The 23,014-nt window shown below is 36.5% G+C and overlaps 1 protein-coding gene across 3 annotated transcripts in view; it reads left to right on the forward strand.

Moving 5' to 3' along the window:
• LOC129886866 (uncharacterized) overlaps nucleotides 1–23,014 on the forward strand; it is a 36,668-nt gene that overhangs the window by 8,076 nt on the left and 5,578 nt on the right. For all 3 annotated transcript variants that reach the window (XM_055961748.1, XM_055961747.1, XM_055961749.1), the window contains exons 4-19: nucleotides 1,109–1,219; nucleotides 1,462–1,512; nucleotides 1,639–1,739; nucleotides 4,908–5,001; nucleotides 6,681–6,812; nucleotides 7,053–7,316; nucleotides 7,418–7,496; nucleotides 14,299–14,387; nucleotides 14,472–14,555; nucleotides 14,955–15,029; nucleotides 15,141–15,188; nucleotides 16,020–16,115; nucleotides 16,372–16,601; nucleotides 18,456–21,928; nucleotides 22,035–22,114; nucleotides 22,302–22,382. In XM_055961748.1, coding sequence (XP_055817723.1) covers nucleotides 1,109–1,219; nucleotides 1,462–1,512; nucleotides 1,639–1,739; nucleotides 4,908–5,001; nucleotides 6,681–6,812; nucleotides 7,053–7,316; nucleotides 7,418–7,496; nucleotides 14,299–14,387; nucleotides 14,472–14,555; nucleotides 14,955–15,029; nucleotides 15,141–15,188; nucleotides 16,020–16,115; nucleotides 16,372–16,601; nucleotides 18,456–21,928; nucleotides 22,035–22,114; nucleotides 22,302–22,382 — 5,088 coding nt within the window. The remainder of the gene's footprint in view (nucleotides 1–1,108; nucleotides 1,220–1,461; nucleotides 1,513–1,638; nucleotides 1,740–4,907; nucleotides 5,002–6,680; nucleotides 6,813–7,052; nucleotides 7,317–7,417; nucleotides 7,497–14,298; nucleotides 14,388–14,471; nucleotides 14,556–14,954; nucleotides 15,030–15,140; nucleotides 15,189–16,019; nucleotides 16,116–16,371; nucleotides 16,602–18,455; nucleotides 21,929–22,034; nucleotides 22,115–22,301; nucleotides 22,383–23,014) is intronic.

Below are 23,014 nucleotides of genomic sequence, written 5' to 3' on the forward strand. Positions count from 1 at the left end.
AATAGAGGGAGATGAATAACTTGTGTTCAAAGCAAAGCAACTCACCTCATAGGACAGGACCTTGGAAGCATATTGCAAAACTCTGGGGGACTTAATAGCTCAACTCAAAGTCAGGTTGGGGAATGGCTCAAAGATATATTCTGGAAGGACAAGTGGCTGGGCCCTGTGGCTTTGAAAGATGAATTTTCAAACTTGTACAAAGTGGCTAGCAATCAAGAGTCTTTATATATGGTAAATAATTTCTTTGAAAACAAAAAGGCAGAGCCTGTATACAAGAGGCATACCAAAAGGTAGAAAATCTACAAATGAAGATGGTTTTCTATGAAAGACTCCCGATCTTCTACACTACAAGGGACCTCATAGGTGCACCATAAGTAAATAACAGATAACGGACTACTCCTTAATTGTAGAAAATTCATCTTTACACCCTCAAAAACTCTCCTATTTCAGAATTGACATCATTACACTTGGGACCTGCTCTTCAGAAGAGACTTTCAAGATCGGGAGATGACTGAACTACTGGGATAGATTTGCTAAACTGGCAGGGGTTGCGGTTAACCCTCAAATTAAAGATCGCTTACTCTGGGGGTGGTGGTGGGGATTCTACGGATGGAGCTTTCACTGTTAAGGAAGCATATGCTCATTCGTGCTCCAACAAAGAGCTGATTGAGAAAAAGGGAAACTCAGAAGGAAATAGAAGAAAAGAACAAATTGGTCTGCTATTTATGAGAAACAATTCATTTTGACTCTATTATGGAAATCCTACCCCCAGCCATCTGAACTTTATGCAAAGTTCCATTTCTTCGTTTCCTTTCATTAGTAGCTCTGCTATCCTTTCTTCAACTAATTTGGACACAGATTACATTTATAGCTTCTATAGAATCAGGTAGAAGCAAAAGATAAATATCACTTTATAATCCATTCTACAATCTACCTTAGATGTGGCATAAAGAAACAAAGGAAACTAAGATATTACTGCAAAGAGCTGAGCTTGACTTCTGCTCTCTTGATCTTTTTTCTAATTTGTCGCTTGGTTGCTGTTATTGCTGGCACTAGTTAAGTTCGGGGCTCTAATCTCATCACTTATTCCCTCTTTTCTGCTGTGCAGTTGATTGGTATTACAGTTATTGGTCTTGAACCAGAGTTTCAACCGATCGTCAACTACTTGCTACCCCACGTAATATCAAGCAAGCAGGACGATAATGATATGCATCTTCAGGTAGAAGATCTGAACTTCTCTTGCACGCATTAATTGTAAGATGCATATGTGAGCCTTCCCCATTCTCATGGTCAGATTAATTTGTGCTGTGGCACAGCATTCCTTTAAGTCTTAACCTTTTTGTTAAGGATAAACTTATTGGATTGCTGTCTTAATAAGCAGTGATATGTTGCTTGTTTTAGATGTATGCAAGTGTTTTTGTAAATATTTCAGCTCTTTTTGTCTAATCTATGGTTTTATAGCTGCTTCAAGATATCACAAATCGGCTGGGAGTGTTCCTTCCCCAACTAGAGGTATCTCTTTGACCTAAAGTGTAGAAATAGGACTATTTTTGTTATTCTGAAACATGAAATGGGCGAGCTGTAGCGCTGTTTTTGGGATTACGTGGTTCTGTTGAGCATTCTGTTATATTCGTGCAGGCTGATCTTAACAGCTTTTCAGATGCTGCAGAATATGCTACACGTTTTCTTGCAATGATTGCTGGTCCCCTTTACCCAATTCTTCAAATTGTAAAGGAAAGGTTGGTATCCCTGATTTCTTGTACAAGGTATTTCTCTAATAGGTCCACAAATTGGTCTGTATTGGATTTTATCAAAGATATTACTTGATTATTAGCTATCTTCTGCGCAACGACAGTTGAATCTTTTTTTTTTCTTTTTCCCTTAAAAGATTTTATTCTCTTGGATTTTGGGGATGTATAATTTGCTTGAGAGATCAATTTGGTTAAGGGCTCCATTCCTAGCTCTGAAGAACTCATTAACATAATGAGAAACAAGATATCCAATTTTATGGTCTAGTAAAATATCATTACTTTTGTCTCCAGTTCAAAAAATTATTATTGTAATACAGGACAATTATTGTTTGGAGGTGTTCTTGCCAGGTTTAGGAAGTTACTATTAAACTCACTTGTAATGATGAATGGTGTTGCCTTGGCTAATAGAAAGGGCAAAGTTTGGTGATGCTGAACATTCCGGAATTGTATTAATACCGTGGTGACAAGTTCTTGCCCAGGCTTGACATATATATTTTTTAGGGTAAAGAAAAAGCAAGAGATTTAACAAATTGCTTGATCTTTGATTAAGTTCAGAATATTTACTTTACTAAGCAAAGATAAGTGTTGTGTGTGTGTCTAACTGACTGGTGCCATGGCAGAGTGTTCATCCTGTATTGAAGAATTGGAGCTGGTGGATCCTCCTTGTTTGGAGGATCCTTTACTTGGAGGAGAGGAGGATCACAGTTGTGATTCTAGGATTGACATATTTTTCCTCTATACTTGGAGAAGAGAGGAGGATCACAGTTGTTCTCAAGGAGTCGGTGAATGCATTGATCCAAGAGTGAAAGAAGGAACTCCTGGCATAATGTGCAAACTGGATAGTCAGAAAACTTATGACCATGTGAATTGGTTTCCTTCTGAATACTCTCAGTCAGATGGGATTTGGTAGTAGATGGTTGAAGTGGACTGAATTCTGTATAAAAACAGTCAGTTCGGAGAACCTGTAGTTTTTTTTTGCATCATAAAAGGGGTTCAGACAGGGTGATCCTCTCTCCCTTTTCTGTTCATCTTGGCAATGGAAGGTTTTGACAGTATGATGAGGATTGCATCACAAAACAGGTGGATGGTTTTTGCTGGAGAAAGAGTGGGGGAAGAAAAAGAAGTTGGTCATATGCTTTATGTAGATGACACTATCATCTTCTGTGAGCCTATCGTAGAACATATTAGCTTCGTTAGAGTGATCCTGATTTTTTTGAAGCTGTTTCAGGGCTTAGAATTGGGGGAAAATCAGTCTTTTCCCTGTAAATGAGGTTCCCCAGATTCAGGAATTGGCAGGCATATTGGGATGCAGAGTTGATCAAATGCCTACCACCTACTTGGGCATATGCCTTTGGGCAGCAAACATAAGGCAATGGAAATATGGGATGGTATTCTGGAGAAAACTGATAAGAAGCTAACTAGATGGAAGGCACAATAACTGTCTCTAGGTGGAAGATTGATCCTCATCAATTTTGTACTAGATTCTCTGCCTACTTATGTGATGTCCTTATTCCTAATCCCAGTGGAAGTGGTGAAAAAACTGGACAAGCTAAGGAGGAATTTCTTATGGCAAGGAAATAAGGAAGGGAAAGGTTACAACTCGGTAAATTGGAAGATTGTACATCTAAGCAAAGACAAAGGGGTCTGGAGATAAAAAACTTGAGATTACAAAGTGAGAGCCTGTTGATGAAGTGGCTGTGGAGATACACAGGGGAGGGGGTAGCTCTTTGGAAGGAGGTTATAATAGCAAATTATGGAGAGCTGAGTCTCTGGTGTACTGAAAATGCCTCTGAACCATATGGTGTTGGTGTTTGTGTGTGGAGGATAATCAGAAACTTGTGGCCACAGGCGGAAGAAAATATATTTATCAAGGTGGGAAATGGTAACAAAACTAGATTTTGGAAGGACGGTTGGATAGATCAAACCTCTCTCGGAGACCTTTTCCTAGATCTATTCCTAATTTGTGAAAGTCATGATGCTAGAGTATGTGATTGCTGGACAAAACAGAGATGGAACAATATCATTTAGAATTACTAAATGACTGGGAGGTCAATAGGGTGGCAGCTTTACTAGGAAAACTAGGTGGAGTGAATATAATCACAACTACCACAGACATTGTCTTGTGAAAGCATAGCAAGGCTGGAGTTTTTTCAGTCAGTAATGCATACAAAGAGGCTTGCAGGTGCTGGCTGGGGTCAAAGTATCATTGGAACTATTTCTGGTAGAGTGACATCCCAACAAAAGTGAAGTGTTTCACTTGGCTAGTGATAAAGAGAGCATGCCTAACACAAGAAGTCCTACAGAAGAAGGGCAGACAATTGGTTCCTAGGTGTTTTCTGTGTAACATGACAGGGGAAACAAATAAACACCTATTTTACACTGCAAATTCACTGCTCAACTATGGAATCTGTTCATCAACATTGCAAGCATGAGCTGTAAAATGCTAGAACATACATCAGATCTCTTGAGCTATTCTATTAGGAGGGGAGGCAGTAAAAGCCCAAAGAGATGGTGGTGGTTAACATCATCATGTATATGGTGGTCAGTATTGGGGGGGGGGGGATAAATGGAAGATGCTTTGACGATAGATCCAATTCCATACACAAAGTTAAATGGAGTTGTATTGTATCTTTACTTTTTTGGTGTAAACAACTTTGTATAGAAGATATAGATTTGATAGGAAGTCTGTAATTGCTACTCTTTTTGGAGGTGGCCAGCATGTACCCTTAATGCTGAGGAATACTATTTATCACTTCCCAAAAAAAATAAAAAAAGTAGAGTAAAACTGATATAAAGTCATTTTGTTACAGAAGTATGTGAATGAAGCCTTAACCTTGCCAACCCCTTCTATAGATATTATCTTAATGAAGTTAACTTTTTTATGAACCCTGTGGTAACTTCTATATTGCTGCTACTAATTATTGAAAGGGGATTTGCTTATTTATTTGGGTAAAATTCTCTTATTGTGGATTGCCCACATCTTTTGGGTACCATTGGCTGTTGGTAATTTTATTATTGAGCCTCTTTGAGATGGTTCCCAACCCTGATTTCAGTTAAAGAATATTCATTTCTCTAGTATTAGATTTGAGTATTGTACAAGTTTCATTCCTTGAGGTAAAATTTATTCGTTCACTATTATTTTTCCTGCTTAAGCAGGGAAACAGCCAGGTCGGTAGGCAGTATTTCAGAATCTGAAGCTTCAAGAAACAGTCAATCTGCAATAGCTTTGACTGTATCATCGAATTTTGAGGTATGCATAGGGTACTGCTCCTCTGCTTTTCTTGTCATTCAGTTTGTGAAATTTTACCTCAGAACAACTAACAAGTTACTGTCTTCTCTGAAAGGATAATAGTATTCCCTCCTTCCAGATTTTGTGATGGTGTTTGATTGTGCACGGAATTTAAGAAACAAAGGAAGACTTTTGAAAATTGTGGTCTTAATTAAGTAAAACATTTGTGGCTATAAATCATCTCATTAAGGGTGCAATGAACATTGAACAATTTTTGGAGGTGGCCAGCATTCCTTAATGCTGAGGAATACAACAATACCTTCTTTTTTTTTTTTAAAAAAAAGAGAGGGTACAATGAACATTAAAGTTACTCCCTCTGTCCATTTTTTTATCTGTGCAATATACAACCAACATTCCCAGTGTAATCCCACAAGTGGGGTCTGTGGAGGGTAGTGTGTAAGCAGACCTTACTCCTAACTTAAAAGGAAATGTTTACTATATCACCCTTTGAATATAATAAATTCAATGCTTTGGGAAATGACTATAGTTAATAATAAGGGTAAATTTGAAATTAAGTGATAAATTATCTCTTGATTTTTTAAACTGGACAAGTAAAAGTGAACATCTATTTTTAGTATATTGGACAAGTAATAGTGGACGAAGGGAGTAAATTGTTAAAAATATAGAATGTCATTTTTTTGGGACTGACTGAAAAGGAAGGAGCGTCGCATAAATTGGGACAGAGGGAGTAGTACTTTTCTCCTTGTACTCTTGACTGGAAACTGTTCTTTCGTACACGGATGATCTGTTACTTCTTTGAAACTACCCTGATTGTTAATCTCTAGCCTAGTTTTATATAGATAAGAAAACAAGAGGGGTTTTGACTTTAACAAGTTGAACATATAATGGACCAATTCTCATCAAGCACATTGAGCAAAAAGAAGCATCTTCATATAGTTGGTTTTACGAACACAAGAGGGAGATTTTGCATGTGTTCCTTCTCATTTGCCAAAACATGGTAACCCCTGTTCTCCTGGAGTGGAGTGCTTAGCTAGCCTTCCTCATTGTCAATGACGGTTATGTAGAAAGGCAGAAGAGATTTGACTGGCCTCTAAATTCTGACATGATTCACCTTTGTTGTCTGGTGTATATGTGTATGCTGTATCGATGTCCCTTATATCCTTGTAATGTCTATCTCGTGTACGTGCAAATGCCTCTTATAAGAGTGGGAGGAGGAAGTTTGACCTAATGTAGACATATTGCATCCTTTGGGGTTTGGGGAGGTTTTCCTTCATATTTATGCTTATTCCACTTTCTGGCTCAACACTTGATGTATACAGGGTTGCAACTTTGTATCATGCACGGGTAAGTCTCATTTTTATGAGTCATTTTTTATTTTTATTTCTAATCTTCTTAACCTCTATTTAGAAAAGAGTTTTGCCAGCCTTTGTAATTCTTCAGGCTCAGCTTAGGAATTTGTTTTATGCTTTATTTCATACATTTTCTTACATGTTTCTTCTGTTGACGAGGGTCTTTATATGCTCTCTATTATTTCATCTATTACTGTTTTGGGCTCATTGTGGAAAGAAATCAAGTGTTACTGCCATGTAGAAGGATTTTGGTACAGTTGTCACTAAGGTGGTTACGTTTCTTACTTATATGGCATGGCTGCTGCTTAATTGTATACTTTATCATGGCAGCCTAGGAGATCACGCAACATGCCATCCTTGATTTTTCCTACATCTTGCTACTTAGCTTTTCGTCCAGATGCGATCTTCATTTTACTGAGGAAAGCTTACAAGGATTCTAACCTGGGAAATATTTGCAGAGTGGTAATACACTTACTCTTTCTCCCTATTTAGAAAATATTTTCCTTCACTTTTCCCTCTGAGAAGTTAGAAATAACAGAAAGAAAATAAAGCAAGATTCAACTAGATACAAATATTTCCTTGTGCCTCTTCCATTTTTTGTTTCCAAAATGGTGAGAGTTCAAAACTGTGTGCTTTGAAGTTTCTTGAGAATAAAAGTAGCCTTTGCTTTTACACTTATTTCTGTTCTTGTCTTATATCTAGGCCTCTTGGATTCTGTTGAAGTTTCTTGAGCCTATAAAGCCGCCAGAAGCTTCACTTTCTTGTATTGAAATTACAACTTCAGTGCCTGATGAAGAATCACAATCTGAGCCTTGCACCCCTGCTTCTTTTGCTGATTACTCAGATTTGTTTGGAGATGAATTTAAGACACCAGAATATACGTGGGACTCCAATTTCACCAATGTTTTAGATATTGGGCTAGTTGAAGAAGGGATTTTACATGTTTTGTATGCTTGTGTATCCCAGGTCAATCACAACCAAAGCTTTATGCTAAGATAAACCACTGTAGTCATATGTGTAGTAATACATGTTGCTTCTTTTGACATTCAACATTTCATTTTTAACAGCCCCTGCTCTGCAGCAAGTTAGCAGATAATGCTTCTGATTTTTGGTTGGCATTGCCCCTAGTTCAAGCATTACTTCCAGGTATATCGCTTTTCAGGTGCCATAATTACTTGATTATAGCTTGATAGTCTGTGTCGTTGATTTAATATTTGCTCAAAATTGATTATCTTTTTTCCTTTATCATTATAAAAAGAAAAAAATGACATGTTTTATTCCTCTAAGTGCATATTAATTTGACACCTTAGGGTTTTGTGGAGAGTTCTCTTTCCTCTCTGTCAGGTCTTTTTTTTAGTTAGACGGCTTCACCATTGAACGTTGAACTCTTTTTGAGTATTTTAGTAACTGACGAGCATTCATCATGCTTACTATTAGGAATTTAAAAGTATTAGTGAGTTAGATTGTCTGAGTTAGCATTAAATTAGGCCGTCATCAGCTAAACATATATTTATTGTCCTAGTTTCTGGGAATGTGCGTTGCACGTTTATCCCAAAATACATAATATAAATTATGTATTGTAAATGATAAATTTTGTATGGTACATATATTATTGTACTTTTTCTGTGCTATAAAATTTCCTATTCCTTGTTTCGTAGGAAATTATAAATTTGTAACTTTAAAAATGCACACTCTTTTCGTAGTTTGCCATATTCATTTTTGATAATCAAAATGTATTCACTTTCTACAAAATGTGTTTGTATATAGTAATATTTTTTCTTGTACAATTTGATATTGTATAAATCTGTTTCCTTTTTTTTTTATTTAAGATTTTCCTATTTTTTAAAAAATAAATAAAGTAAAAAATGGACTAAAGGACAAATAAAGTAACTAAAAGCTCCCGTTTCGGGGGAGTCTACATATATATGGTAACAAACTAAATAAAATATTAAGGTAGAATCTTTGATTTCCTTTCTTCTTCTTAATATTTTTCTCTTTTCCTTTTACTCATGGGTTGTTTTCATTTTCTTCATATTCAGTTACTCTAAATATGGATCATTTCCCATTTTAGGCTTTTTTTAATCTTTTCCTGATTTTATGCAAAATCATATAATTTTTTTTTACCAGAACACTTTCATTATTTCTTCCTATAAATTCAAACTGCTCTAGTGGAAAAGAAGGGACAGGACAAGGAAAAAAAATGCATTCATTCAAAAGTTCATGTAGCAAAATATATCAAGTATCTGTTGTACAAAACTTCTGACTCCTGCTTCCTTTCTTCTTCTGTTTCACCCTGTGATCCATGAATATTTAAACTTCTCAACAAAAGTCTGACTCCTTTGACGGGTGTTGAATTACTTAATGAGTGAATGAAGAGACGAAGAGTTATCAATTCATATAATATGGTATAGTGCTGATCCAACAAAAGCCCAAGATAGTAGTAGTATTGATGCCTTCTAATCGAAAAAATGACCTTGTTTGTTAATACCTTCTTTTGGTTCCCTGAATTCTTCTTTCCACCTGACCTATTTTTATTATTCAACACTACATATGGTTTGGATTTAGATTTTGGGCTGGGGAAGAGTGAGATGGTGAAAGCATATGGTGTTTTTGTTTATATAATGTGTTAAAAATTTAAAGTTGAACAATCCTTTCTTCTGAAATTAAGTGATGCATGAATAACTTGTAACCGAAAGAGTTCGAAAAATCTGACATTTGCATAATATATTATTTCTGAAGAGACAAAAGACATTTACTCCAGAAGGTGAAATTAATTCTGTAACTTAAAATTTTCTGCTTAGCTTTAAATATGTAGAAAATTAAATAGAAGGACATGGTATAAAGTATTAATCTATTAGTATTTACTAAACAATCTGGTGGACTTGGAATCAGAAACTTGGGGTTGCAGAATAGATGCCTCCTTTCAAAATGGCTATGGAGGTTCAACACTGAGGAAAAAGCCCTATGGACGGAGGTGGTAGTCAACAAGTATGGTTGAATGGAAATTGGGTCTCCAGCTCTGTGAATAACACTTATGGGGTGTCAGCTTGGAGAACAATAAGGAACTTGTGGCCTGATCTAAGTAGAAACATAGTCTACAAGGTGGGAAATGAGACTAAAATCCTATTCTGGAAGGAGAATTGGAATGGAAATGAGACACTGATGGTCTTATTTCCAGACCTATTTTCCTTGTGCACCAATCTGGAAGAAGCAGTGGTTGAGGTATGGTCTACTCATGGATGGAATATTGTGTTCAGAAGGCATTTAAATGACTGGGAGATCAGGAGAGTGGCTGAGCTATTACTAGTTCTGAATGAGTTCAATGGGTTATCAGTAGAAAAAAGATTCTATCAGATGGAAACACTCTAGAGATGGAAGCCTTTCTGTTAACAAGCTATATATTAAGGAGGTGAAGGAGCATCCAGGTTGTAAGTTTGGCCCCTGGAAGCAGATTTGGAGGAACAAGGTACCAACCAAGATGAAGTGTTTCTCTTGGTTGGTTGCTAGAAGACCATGCTCCACACATGAGAAATTGAAAAGGAGAGTTTTCCATATTGCCTCTTGGTGCTCTCTCTGTAATGAGACTGAGGAAGCCAACAACCACCTGTTCCTCCATTGCAGAGTGACAACACAATTGTGGAACCTTTTTCTGGGACTGACACATACAGAATGGATTATGCCTGAGCATACACCAGATCTACTTAGTTGCTGGATCAGTAGAGGGGTGAGAAAATCTAAGAGAAAGTGGTGAAGTATAATACCATCATGCATTTGGTGGTCTATTTGGAAAGAAAGAAATAGTAGATGCTTTGAAAACAAGGCTATTTCAATAGAGAAAGTCAAATGGAACTGCTTGACTACTTTTTATTTTTGTTGTAAAGAAGAAGGGATAGAAAAAGCCGCAAATTTTGGATTTTATAGGCACTTTGTGATGTATTAGCCTTTTTGTTTTCTCTTGTTTTGAACCAATTTTTGGAGGTCTCCAACATATCCTTAATGCTGAGGAATAAAACTTTATCTTTCTCAAAAAAATAAATATTAGTATTTAGTATATTATGATATTATTATTATTTAATATTTATAATTAGATTTTTTTATAATATTTTGATTTAGTGTAGGGGTAAAATGGTAGTCCAACTTTACACTTTGAAGCTTCCCACTTTTATATATATATATACTAGATTCGTCGCACATGTACACCTAAGCTAGAATTATATATTATCGGGAAAAAATATTTATTCAATTAAAGTTAACTATTGGATAGCTAATTTTACACTCAATATTAGTGTAGATTCTTTAGCGATCGGTGAATGTGGATGGTTAAACCATCATTTATTTGTCCGAACTTAAGATGACAACCAATGAAAATATGCAATTATCAGTAGATGGCAGCTATTCTATTTAAGCTAATCATTGCATGACTAATTTTACACGAAAGAGCACTGAAGAATGTGAATGTTGAATGTGGATGGTCATAGCGCCAATTATTCGTCCGAACGTATAAAAACAACAAGCAACTAATTATATCTCACCGCACCTACGTTGCACGTGTATGCCTAGTATCATAAAATACATCTTATCCTATAATAGTACAGAAATAATTGTAGCATAGTTTTGAATAACTATTTTTACACGGAAGTATATAGTAGAGTCTCCTCGCAAAGTTGTGATCTTCTTGGTTTCTATTGGCCCTCTTTCGTCACATCCTCACTGTAGTTTCTCCTTCCTCAACAATTATTGGGGCTTCCTCTTCAATTTCATGTATCTCTTGAGCAACTAAACTCCTTGAATTTGCACTGTTCCTATCAACTCTGACAAGAAAGCTGAAATCTTTTTCTTTTCTCAACACCAATTTGCATAGTCCTTACATTCTTCCTTCAGCAAAATCGGAAAGAATCCATATGTTTTAAAAAATCATGGTAAGAAGATACTTCTATATATTTTTCGATTAAAATAATTTTGCTCATTATAAAAGATGTTCTAACTAAGTTTCATATTTTTGTCAAGGTTGATTCAATGTACTCGGTAACATCACAACCTATTAAATATTTTGCCGCATAAAAAAGAATAACACTGGCACGCCATTCTCCATCACACACTTTGACCCTTAAGCAGTAACTATAAGATTGGGTGAAAAGGTTGAATGTCATGTTGTATCATGAAATGATTTTTATATCTTTTCGCCGAATCTCACCTCATTTCAAAATCAACATTCTCTATATATAGAGTTGCCACAAGTTGCTGTATTTTCTATAACGTCCACTTTCTTGTAGAATTTTTGCAAGAAGAGTACCATGGCTCATCTTTATTTATAATGACTGTTTTTTTGCATTGAACTTGTAATATGTATCCTGCACATCATGAATAAAAAATGTATTAGATTATATTCTATATATATTAAAGGCCCTTTGTGTATTGTCAAATTGTTTGCTTAAAGTAGACCTATGCTTCGGCGAGTAAGCCATCCATAATATTGACTAACTTCACTTCTTTAGCTTTCTTTATTACCTTACTTAGTATTACCACAATGGATTTCTTTTTTGCTCTCATGATTTCACGCATGTATATCATGTGATGCTTGTAAAATGTGTTAATCAATTTTTATTGAAGTTGTTATGTAACAAAAATCTGTCTTCAAAGATTTGTTATCTGTGTAATAATATAAAGGTGTAAACATAAGCATTTTGAAGCTAGCAGAAGATGCAGACATAACGTGAGAATCCATTCACTTCTATTTCATATTTAGTTACTCATTAATGTCAAAACATTGATCAACTGGAATCCAAAGAATCTCAGAGCTCCATCCAGCTGCTATCTTTCATCTAAGTTGTGATAGCAATTTGAAAGCTTAGGACAGTGCCTTCAGATCTGTAACACGATGTATTTGATGACTCATAAAGTAGCTTATGCTAGCAACCTTTGAAATATTGTGTAAAATAATCAAGTATGATTATAACTCACAGATACTTATTAGTAAGCGGTCAAAAATGTAAAGGAAGATTTCATCTTGTGCAAATAGACAATAAAATAGTAGAGAAATGGACTAATCTTAGAGAAGCAACAACTAACTGTTGCACTTAGTTTTTGCATTAACAAAAGACTCACTAATGATTTTTCGCCTCATCAAGTTCGGCGCCTTTTCAAGCTTGTGGTTCTTTTAGCCATTTGTAATAAATAATAATAGTGTTCAATGACTTGTTCACAAATGCGAGGATTCTTATGAAATTTATCATCTTTCGCCCGATGTGTAATGAGGAAGGAGATAGATCTGTCCAATTTATTTGTAGGTAAAATTTGGTTGGATTGTTCAACGTTTGCTTTAGAATTGAGATTTACTTCAAATAATGAGGGAATCCTAATGGTAGATTCAGTTGTCATCAGAGTAATTTCATCGCTAAGACCATTGAACCCAAAGTCCTGATTGTGTCTTTGTCAGAAACACCCTAAAAAATGTGTTTAGTTGATTCGGGCATACCATGATTGCATTTAGAACCAGATTTTTTTAATTCTAGGAACATCATCATCAGCAAATCAGTCGAACTCAGGGGCGAAACTGGTAAATCAATTAAAAAATGCTAAAGTGTGTGGTGGAAAATAACCAAGCAAAGTAAGAATGGAATCTAAAATCATATTTATGTGGTTTTTAGTCGAAAGGACTCCACAGTTCCTTGAAATATCATATTTTACCCCGGAAAACTTAAGTGCAATAAAGAGGGAAAGTGTGCATAGTATAGAAAAGAGGAACATACACAATGAAGTAACAAATACAAACAGATACAGATTGTTAAACTACACGAATCAGTAAAATGCAGAACGTTAAAATTCCATTCAAAAATTGAGAACAGAGAAGTGGAAAGTCTTAAAAGTGCGAAGTTAAATTCTCAAACGTTTTGAAGTTGTGCGAAAGATTTCATGAGTGCGAAAACAAACTCGTTGAGGAGCGTCGAAAGGTGAAAAGATGTGAACTTTACTATAGTACTTTCATATAAAGAACTTGCAACTTGAATCTTGCAACACAATCATTATCTTTTACATTCATTATATTTCCTTCTCTTATTTTTCACTCGATATTAGAGTCTATACGATCTTGGTAGAGATTTAAGTGGCTTCCGCCTACTAGTACACAAACTTATGCTGTTTGGCCAACCTAAGTTTTCTTTATTTCGTCATATTACTCTTGCCTTCTTTGGTAATTGCTCTGGCGGCACAACTCCTCTTTCCAGTGATTGTTTCCGGTATCTTTCTGTTGATTGTTCTGCATAACCACTCCTCTTTCTGGTGACCGTTTTGGTAACAGTGTCTCGTTTTGTGACTGTTTTGGCAGTACCATCTCTTTTGGCCAGCATTCTGATCATTCTTCCAGCTAATGTACTACCAGTGGCGGATCCAGAATTTTCACTCAGGGGGTTCGATTTTTTGGGACTGTTTTGATTTTCTGGGATTAAATCAACTATTTCAGCACTTTTAAAAATATAGATATATAATTAATACTGAAAGATTGTCCAGGCTAGTGGCTGTTCCCAAAATTAAATGAAAAGAAATAACATAAGCTAAAAACGTAATGCTCACAGTGAGGTTTGAACCCTGAACGCAGGGGACGATTTGAAAGGCAGTTACTACCGTGCTACACTCTATTTCTTGTTCAGGGGGTTCAAAATATATGTACATAAATATAGAAAATTTATCTTATATATACAATGTAATTTTTTGCCGAGGGGTTCGGGTGAACCCCCTACCGCCCCCCTAGATCCGCCCCTTGTTACCACCCAACAACTTTTCTGATGAAATTCTAGTGACTGTTACTCTTGAGTCAGTCTCTCATTGGTCAGATATAAGATGCTTATTGGTCAGATATAAGATGTGTCTCTTACCCACCTATTCCATTACAAGTCAATTTATTAATTCTTTTTCCTTTTCTTATTTTCTCTTGCTTTTCTATGACCTGTAGCACTTCGTCCTAGTATCAACAGTAGTGACCCAATTGATGAAGATTTGTCTCTGTGGAAACAACCTTTTGTACAGAAAGCCCTGTCCCAGGTTGTTCTATGATCTTGTCATCAATTTTGTTTTGTTGTTTTTTTAATCTAGGACCAAAGTGTCATTACTGTTGCTAATGTGCAGATTGTTGGGACTTCGTCTTCATCAGTTTATCGTCCTCTGCTTCGTGCTTGTGCAGGATACCTATCATCATTTTCACCATCAAATGTAGGTTTTTACTTCCTTTTAGGTTCCCTTCTGTCAACACAACATCTGCACTTTGGTTAATGCTGAACATTTTTTCATTTGTCTTTCTCAGCCTTTGGTTTGTTATCCGTTGAATTTTTATCTGGCAAGATCAACCGAGTGTATTTGTCCTTTGCTTCAATACCTGTGAATTTTATCTGGGAAGATGAACCCGTTATCTGTTTTGCTGTTTGGTTACCATTCTCAACATGGTTCCTATGCAGTTATTTAATTAAATATAGAGCTAGGAAAGAACGGTACAATCCAAGATGATGTTACAAATGAATTGAAAATAAATATTTTACATTAGTATCTAATTCTGTTCTTTCTTGTTCTGAAGTTGGTTCTCTTTACTAAAATCTATTCGACTCTTACTGGCAGGGGAGGGCTGCATGTGTGCTCATTGATCTTTGCTCTGGTGTCTTGGCTCCATGGATGCCTCAAGTGATAGCAAAGGTTATTCAAAACTTTCTTCTTAGTCTCTTCTGTATAGGCTGTAGTAGAATTTAGGTTTTACCTTGCAACCTTGCTTGTGAAAATTTTCTTCTTAGATTTCTTGTAATACAGATTGACTTAGCACTTGAGCTTTTGGAGGATCTTTTGCCTGTAATCCAGGTGTGTGTTTTTATTTTCCTTTCATTTTACTATAGTGAGCTTTCTGCGCTTATCTGATTGATTCGTATACACTTGCTTGTGGACAATGAACCTTGTTTAACATTTTATAACCCAAGGAATGATGGGGAGAATATTGGTTCAGTACCTAATGCAGCAACAAAATTCCTATGTAATTCCTCATCTCTATGTGAAGGCCTAGAAAAGTAGATTTAGTGGAAATTTGCAACTAGGAAGATGAATGTTTCATTGATGAGTGCAACTGCCAGATAGAGTACAAATTCTGTAGGATCTCATAGTACAGATATTTGAGGACAATGCTTCTTGGTAAAAGATATGAAGCATGGTAGTCAACATCATCCGAACGACCGTACTTGAACCGGATCTGTTCTGTAGTCTCATATACTGTATCCTTGAGTTTGAAGGAGACAGTTGACATCATGCTAATAAACATGTTGGGTGACGAATCAAGTCTAAAGGGTTTAAGGTGGCCTTTGACTGCAGTAGTTTACTGGGATGCTCTACATCTTTGGAATCCTTGTACGTAAAAAGCACATCTAATTGATAACAGTGATACCAATCACCAACCTAATACAGAGAAGTCATAGCTGATATATGACAGTAGTGCATTAATAGTACGGCAAGGCAGTCCTACAGGTCATGATTCAGTTTTATCTTTTCTTGTGCTGTAACAATTGGATATTTCATATTTAGCATAGATCATTTCTAACTGTTGGTACCTTTATCTGACCATATTCTTGCTGTTGAGAGCCCATTTTCATTCTATACGCTTTTATTTTATTAATACTTACCTTTGGCCAAAATGTGTATCAGGGTGCCCACCACTCATTTGCTCGTGCACGTGCAGCCCTTAAATATATTGTCTTAGCTTTATCTGGGGTTATGGATGATATTTTGGTCAAATATAAGGTAATCTTTTGACTAAATTTTTTGTCAACTATTATTCAGGGAATTCTATTATAATGGATGATTAGATATGAGCTTAAATGAAGAAATGAGGATTCATATAGACGACCCAACTTGTTTGGCACTGAGGGGTAGTTGTTGTTTTATTCAGGGAATCATACAATTGCTCTTTAGTTTATGTGGGAAGAATCAGCGTAAAATTTTAGCTGTTCGATTTAACACCTTTAAGCTTTTAAATTTGGGAACTTTATCATTTCAGGATGCTAAGCACCAAGTCCTTTTTCTTGTTGAGATGCTAGAACCGTTCCTTGATCCTGCAATAACCCCTGTACAGAGCATTATAGCCTTTGGGAACGTTTCTTCAGTTGTCCTTGAAAAGCAAGAGAAAAATTGTGCTATTGCATTAAATGTGATTTACACAGCTGTACTCAAGCCTGCTGTCCTTCCCTCTCTGGAAGCTGAGTGGAGGCGTGGATCAGTTGCTCCAAGGTAACAGAAGGATGCACATGTCTTTCTTGAAACATTGAGTTTCTTTGTGGGAACAACTTCATTTTATGTCCTGTTTTAAAATTCAGAACTTAGCCCTTCGTGATTCTATACTGTTTGATTTTAAGACTGATTTTTAGCATATTTAAATACTCTATTTCCTTTTTGTGGCTTGTTTCATTTAATTGATGTAATGGTGCCATTAATTGCTTTTGTATCCTGTTTTATGTGATGCTACCTTTTGAAAGTTGTGAAATTGCAACATGGTGATGGTTCAACTAAGATATTTATCTATATTCTCAAGAAACAATCCAACCCAAAAACTGATTGCAGGTTTTTTCCAATTGATCAAGAACAACAATGGCCAATTGAGGAACCTATACCTCCGGAGATGCAGATTCATATTACCTAGTTAGATGTCACCTTATGGGTCCATCGAAAGAAAAGATAGAAAAAACGGGCTTCAATGAAGTAAGGCCTAACTGAAGAGAAAGATAAAAAAATATATATGTAGTTAATATTAATGACTATAAACCCAAACAACAATGATGCAGACAAAGGAACAGAAAAGTTATAACTAAGTGAGGTATTTATTGGACAATGTGTCTCTCTTCGGGACAGAGCTTGTAAAGAAATGGATCTTGGGCCTAACTCAACCCCAAAAGCTAGCTCAAGAAGTGAGGATTGCCTAAGACATATTAAAGAGACCATCCATCCTTTATATGTCCGATGTGCGACTCTTTTACAGAGCTCATGGGTGATAAAGTGCATGCCTTAGCGTCTTTGTGCTTGCAGCCAAGTGTGCTACTTAAGCGAAGCGAAGCATACTACCTATTTTGCACAACTTATTTCGCACCTAGCTTCAGGGCTTAACCCTCCTCAAGAGAATCTTAGAGAACACTGTATTGCACACCAAGGCTTGGAGGATATTTTGTTAGTTAGGTCAGAGAGTGCTTTCAAAGGGTGTCTAGTTTTATGAAATGAATATCTTTAATTTAAAAACCTTTTTGGGAGTCTAGGCTCAGTAAAGAGTAAGATGTCATCAATCTGGATGGTATCCTGATATTATAAACTCTATGCATATAAGATATTCCAATGATCATGATTTTCTAAATGTGAAATAAATATTTTTGGTTTCTTCTGAATATATCCTGCTTTGTGTTCAATTCTGCTGCCCGAAATTTTCACATTGTATTGGTCTCAGAAAGACGGATTTCCTGTATGAAGTAAGTACTTGATTAAAGCAGGTTTTAGTACTGATGGAAAATGATAATCTACATTGAAAATAGGATCGGTGCTAATCACCTTTTAAATGTTTTAAGGACAGGTGCTAAGCAAGTAAGAACTACTTTTCTATGTCCTATGACTGTTATTATTATAATTTGTAAAAGATTGTTTAGTTGTTGGCGTCAATGTGCCTGGACAAGGGTAGTCCATATACTGTTTTGATTATCTTGGAAAGAGGATTTCTGTACATTTTTTTTTTTGAAAATGCTAATTGTTTCTATTTCTGTAAAACAGTACATAGGTTGTACTGAAAACCATATTTACATAAGGAAACTCTGATAAAACTGACCTATCCCTATAATGAGTCTAAGACATCAATGATAGAGACAGTATCATTAGAGTAAATCTGATTACACCAAAAACACAGAGTCAAAATGCAATTCAGATAAGCCATAATTGGTGAAACCATATAGTTACTATTTTATTGAGCTGATTCTATATATAAAGGTGTTTTATGTGTCGATAGTGGAGCTGAATTCTGTCTGGTAACTAGATATGATAGTAAGCTTTTCCCAAGATATATATACTACTTGACTGCACTGAATTTGTCTTGTTACAATGTATATGCAGTGTACTTCTCTCAGTTTTAGAACCTCACATGCAGCTTCCTTCTGACGTCGACCTTTGCCAATCTCCTAGTGCTGAGCTGCTAGGACCACAATTGGTGAATGTTTCACCTCTTTCTTCTGTCCTACGCAATGGTGGAGCTTCTTCCAGATCTGGAAGTCATGATGATTCTGATGCAAAAGTTGATTCTTCTATGACTGGAAAAGTAGACATCCCTGAGGAAGTGAACCTTCTCTTTTCCCCCCCAGAGCTCAATAGAATCTCACTAGTCTCTGGGAGCCTGGAGAAAATGTGCAGAAACTTAAGTTCTGATGTCAAGGAGGACATCAATCACATTGAGAAGTCCACAAACGATCAGTTTGACAATGGCTTGCTATCTGCTATTGATTATACTGTTGAGTATTCTAATCTGCATGATGATTACTTTCAGCTTGTGAGTTTTCGAGATTGTCAGATGAAAGCTTCTGAATTTAGGCGTTTAGCTCTGGACTTGCATTCTCAGTGTGAGATCACTCCCGAGGGTCATGATGCTGCTATAGATGCTTTGCTTTTAGCAGCAGAATGCTATGTTAATCCATTCTTTATGGTGTCTTCCAGGGACAGTTCACCTATTATGAACAAACCAAGTACTAAGAAGCCGTGTAAAAACCCTGAAGTTTCTGTTCTTCGAGAACTTTTTGAGGAAGACAATGACTTCAAAATTGTAGCTGATCTTGAGAGGAAAAGAGACAAATTTGTTCTTGAAATAATGCTTGAAGCAGCTGAGCTTGATAGGAAGTATCGGCACAACTCAGACGGGGAATGTATGACTACCTATGTTGAAGGGAATGATGAAAAGCTTGATTTATCTCAGGAAGATATAAAATCAGCAGATGCTATCACCTTACTTCGTCAAAATCAAGCACTTATATGTGATTTTTTAATTCATCGTCTGCAAAAGGAGGAGCTCCCAACACATGAGATACTATTGCAAATTCTGCTATTTCTATTGCACTCTGGAACTAGATTGAACTGTCCTCCTGAGCTCATTGTTGACACAATCATAAAATCTACTGAGCACTTAAACCAGCAGCTGAGATCTTTTTATTATCAATTAAAAGAAGGAACTGTCCAGTTGAATGAGTTGAAGCTGCATGCAGTTCGACGTCGCTGGACTCTTCTTCAGAGATTGATAATTGCTTCAAGTGGTTGTGATGAAGGGTCAGAGCTTTCAATTAACTACAGGAGTGGTTTTCGGTTTGCTAATCTAGTTCCTGCTTCAGCTTGGCTGCAGAAAATACCTGCATTCTCATCTTCAACTTCCCCTCTTGCCCGTTTTCTTGGCTGGATGGCAGTATCTCGTAATGCTAAACAGTATCAGAAGGAGAAACTCTTCCTTGTCTCAGATCTTCCACAATTGACATATCTTCTGTCTATATATTCAGATGAGCTTTCTGCAGTAGGTTACCTGAAGCAGAAAGATGACAAGAAAATTGAAGAATCTGGTAGCAATTCAAGTTCTAGGAAAGGGGGTGAAAGCTGTAACCCACAGAATGGAGATCAGTCCTTTTCTGTTATATACCCTGACATAAGTCAGTTCTTTCCCAATTTGCAAAAAGAGTTTGAAGTTTTTGGGGAATCTATATTGGAGGCTGTTGCTTTGCAATTAAGATCTTTTTCTCCTGCTATTGTACCCGATTTATTATGTTGGTTTTCTGATTTCTGTTCATGGCCTTTTCTTCGAGAAGAGAACCAACCTTTTTGTGGAAGATCTACTGGGTTTGCAAAAGGTTTTGCTGCTAAGAATGCAAAAGCAATCGTCTTTTATGTGCTTGAAGCCATTGTAGCTGAGTACATGGAAGCACTGGTACCAGAAGTACCAACGTTGATGCAAGTTCTTGTTTCCTTGTGTAGGACTTCATATTGTGATGTGTCATTTCTCAGTTCAGTGTTGCAATTGGTAAAGCCAATTATCTCATATTCTTTGGGAAAATGTTCTGCCAATGAAAACTTAGCTAGTGATGATTCATGTCTTAATTTAGAATCATTATGCTTTGATGAACTTTTTGACATCATCAAAGATGAGAACCATAGCACTCCAAGAGAGGATGGACTATGCAGGGCAATGCCAATTTTTGTTTTGGCATCGGTGTTTCCTGATCTATCCTTGAAACGCAAAGTTGAACTATTGCACTCTTCTATATCCTTTGCCGATTTTGCTTCTTGTGAGCCAACTACTACATTTCATGATTACCTTTGTGCATATCAGGCTGTTGTAAGAAATTGCAGAGTTTTGCTCCTCGAGACATTGAGAGGCTGGGGTGTCATTCCCTACGCTATATCTCCGTTGTCTGAAATGGATTCTACACCATGTGATGATAGATCTGAACAGCACTCAACTTTTCTTTTGGATATCTACTCAACTGAGATGAATGAAACAAACATGGATGATAATGCTGTTGTGAACAAAAAATCTCATCTCAAAGTCGTGGAAGTTGTAAGATTCTTAAAAGACCTAGAAGCACTCATTTCTAAGCTCAATCCAACTATTGAACGATGCTTTAGGATTCATCATAAATTAGCAAAGAGTCTAGCTCTTGTTTCAGCAGAAAGTTTTGTGTACTCAAGATGCTTAAGTTTGGTTGCTGAGATTGTTCCAGTTTCTGAAGGCAGTGAGGAGGGAATTCTGCTTAAAACGGAATCTATTTCAGATTTCACTGATTATTGGAAAATCAGTCTTGAAGGACTTGCAGAAATGATTCTATTGCTTCAAGAGAACCACTTGTGGGAGCTTGCTTCTGTGATCCTTGGTTCTGTACTTGCTGTTCCTCAACGCTTCTCTTTGCATAGTGTAATTGGCCATGTATGCTCTGCAGTTAAAAATTTCTTGCATGGTGCCCCAAGTATTGCTTGGAGGCTTCACAGTGATCAGTGGATCTCTCAGCTATGTGAAAGAGGCATCCACACCTACCATGAATGTGAAGGTTCTCTGATTGATCTGTTCTCTTTCATGCTTTGCCATCCGGAGCCTGAACAACGATTTATTGCACTTAAACACTTGGGGAAGCTTATGAGCCAAGATGGAAATAGTGGGTCTGGTTTATTAGGTTCTAGTATTTGCGATAAAGTAGCCTCATCAGTAAGTAAATCTTCTGCATGTGAGCCGATTATATCTGCGCTCGTTTCTGGTACATGGGATCAGGTAGCTTTGCTGGCTTCATCTGACCCATCACTGCGTTTAAGAATCCACGCAATGGCACTTCTTGTCAACTATGTACCATTCTCTGAAAGACACAACTTGCAATCATTTCTTGCAGCAGCGGATACAGTTCTACAGTGTTTGACAAAACTATCTCAGACAACCTGTGAAGGACCATTAGCACAACTCTCGATTATACTTTTTGCCAGTATTTGCCTGTACTCTCCAGTTGAAGATATTTCACTTATTCCTGAAAATATTTGGAGCAGTATTGAAAGTTTTGCATTAGGAGGAAATGGTAAATGTTTTCTTGCACTTTTCTATTACAACCAAAAGCAGATACAAGATTGAGTTCTGTCAGTATTGTGCTAATTTTGCTATCCAATTTGTCTCATTTTTTCCAGAAAGATTTCCTGTTGGACTTGAGAAAAGAACTTGCCAAGCTTTATGTAGACTGAGAAATGAAGGTGATGAGGCTAAAGAGGTAATGGACTAATAAGGAGTCCGATTTTCATTTGTCACTTTCTTACGAATTTATGCATAGAATTTTCAAACATCAAAATATCATATTCCTGCCCTCTTTTTTCTCTCTCCAATAATCCTTACTATTAGCTTGAAAAAATTATATTTGTGAAGTCCATCTAACTTGAACTTCTTTGTATGGATAAAAGATGTTGAAAGAAGCTCTCTCTTCAAATTCCCAGCAGCAAGTGGATCCAGATTTTGGTCATACACGCGAAACAATCATTCAGGTATAAACAATCTTAATCCAGTAAGTCTCTTGTTAATGATCTATATTTCATCAAGATGTCCCACTTTTCATCTGACACTATATGTATAAAGTAACTCCAGTTGTACCTTTGAACATTGTGTAGAACACACATGTTAAGTAGTAATCCTGAAACAGCCACTTTTGAGAGCTGGTCAAACCAAGGATCGAATCTGAATTTTTAGAAGGCATCTAAATGACTAGGAGGTAGATAGGGGACAGTTTTATTGAGTGAAGTGGAGAATTTTCCTGGCACTACTATACAATCTGATATGCTGAAATGTAGTTATTCAGGGATGGGATTTTCTCTGTGAAAAAAATGTACAAGGACAATAGTGTGATGCAAGGTGAGTGCCCAAACATCTGGAAGAGCATGGCTCCCACCAAGGTTAAATGCTTCACTTGGCTAGTGGGGAAGACAGCATGCCTTACACATGAGATTCTACAAAAGAAAGGGAGAGTAGTAGTGACAAGATGTTTTTTTGTGCAATGAAACTGGGGAGACAAATAACCATCTTTTTCTGCATTGCAAGTTCACTACACAACTGTGGAACGTCTTCCTCAGTCTCACAAAGACTGAATGGACAATGACTGAGCATACTGCTGATTTGATGA

This window comes from Solanum dulcamara, chromosome 4, assembly GCF_947179165.1.
Source record: "Solanum dulcamara chromosome 4, daSolDulc1.2, whole genome shotgun sequence".
Classification (NCBI taxonomy): domain Eukaryota; kingdom Viridiplantae; phylum Streptophyta; class Magnoliopsida; order Solanales; family Solanaceae; genus Solanum; species Solanum dulcamara.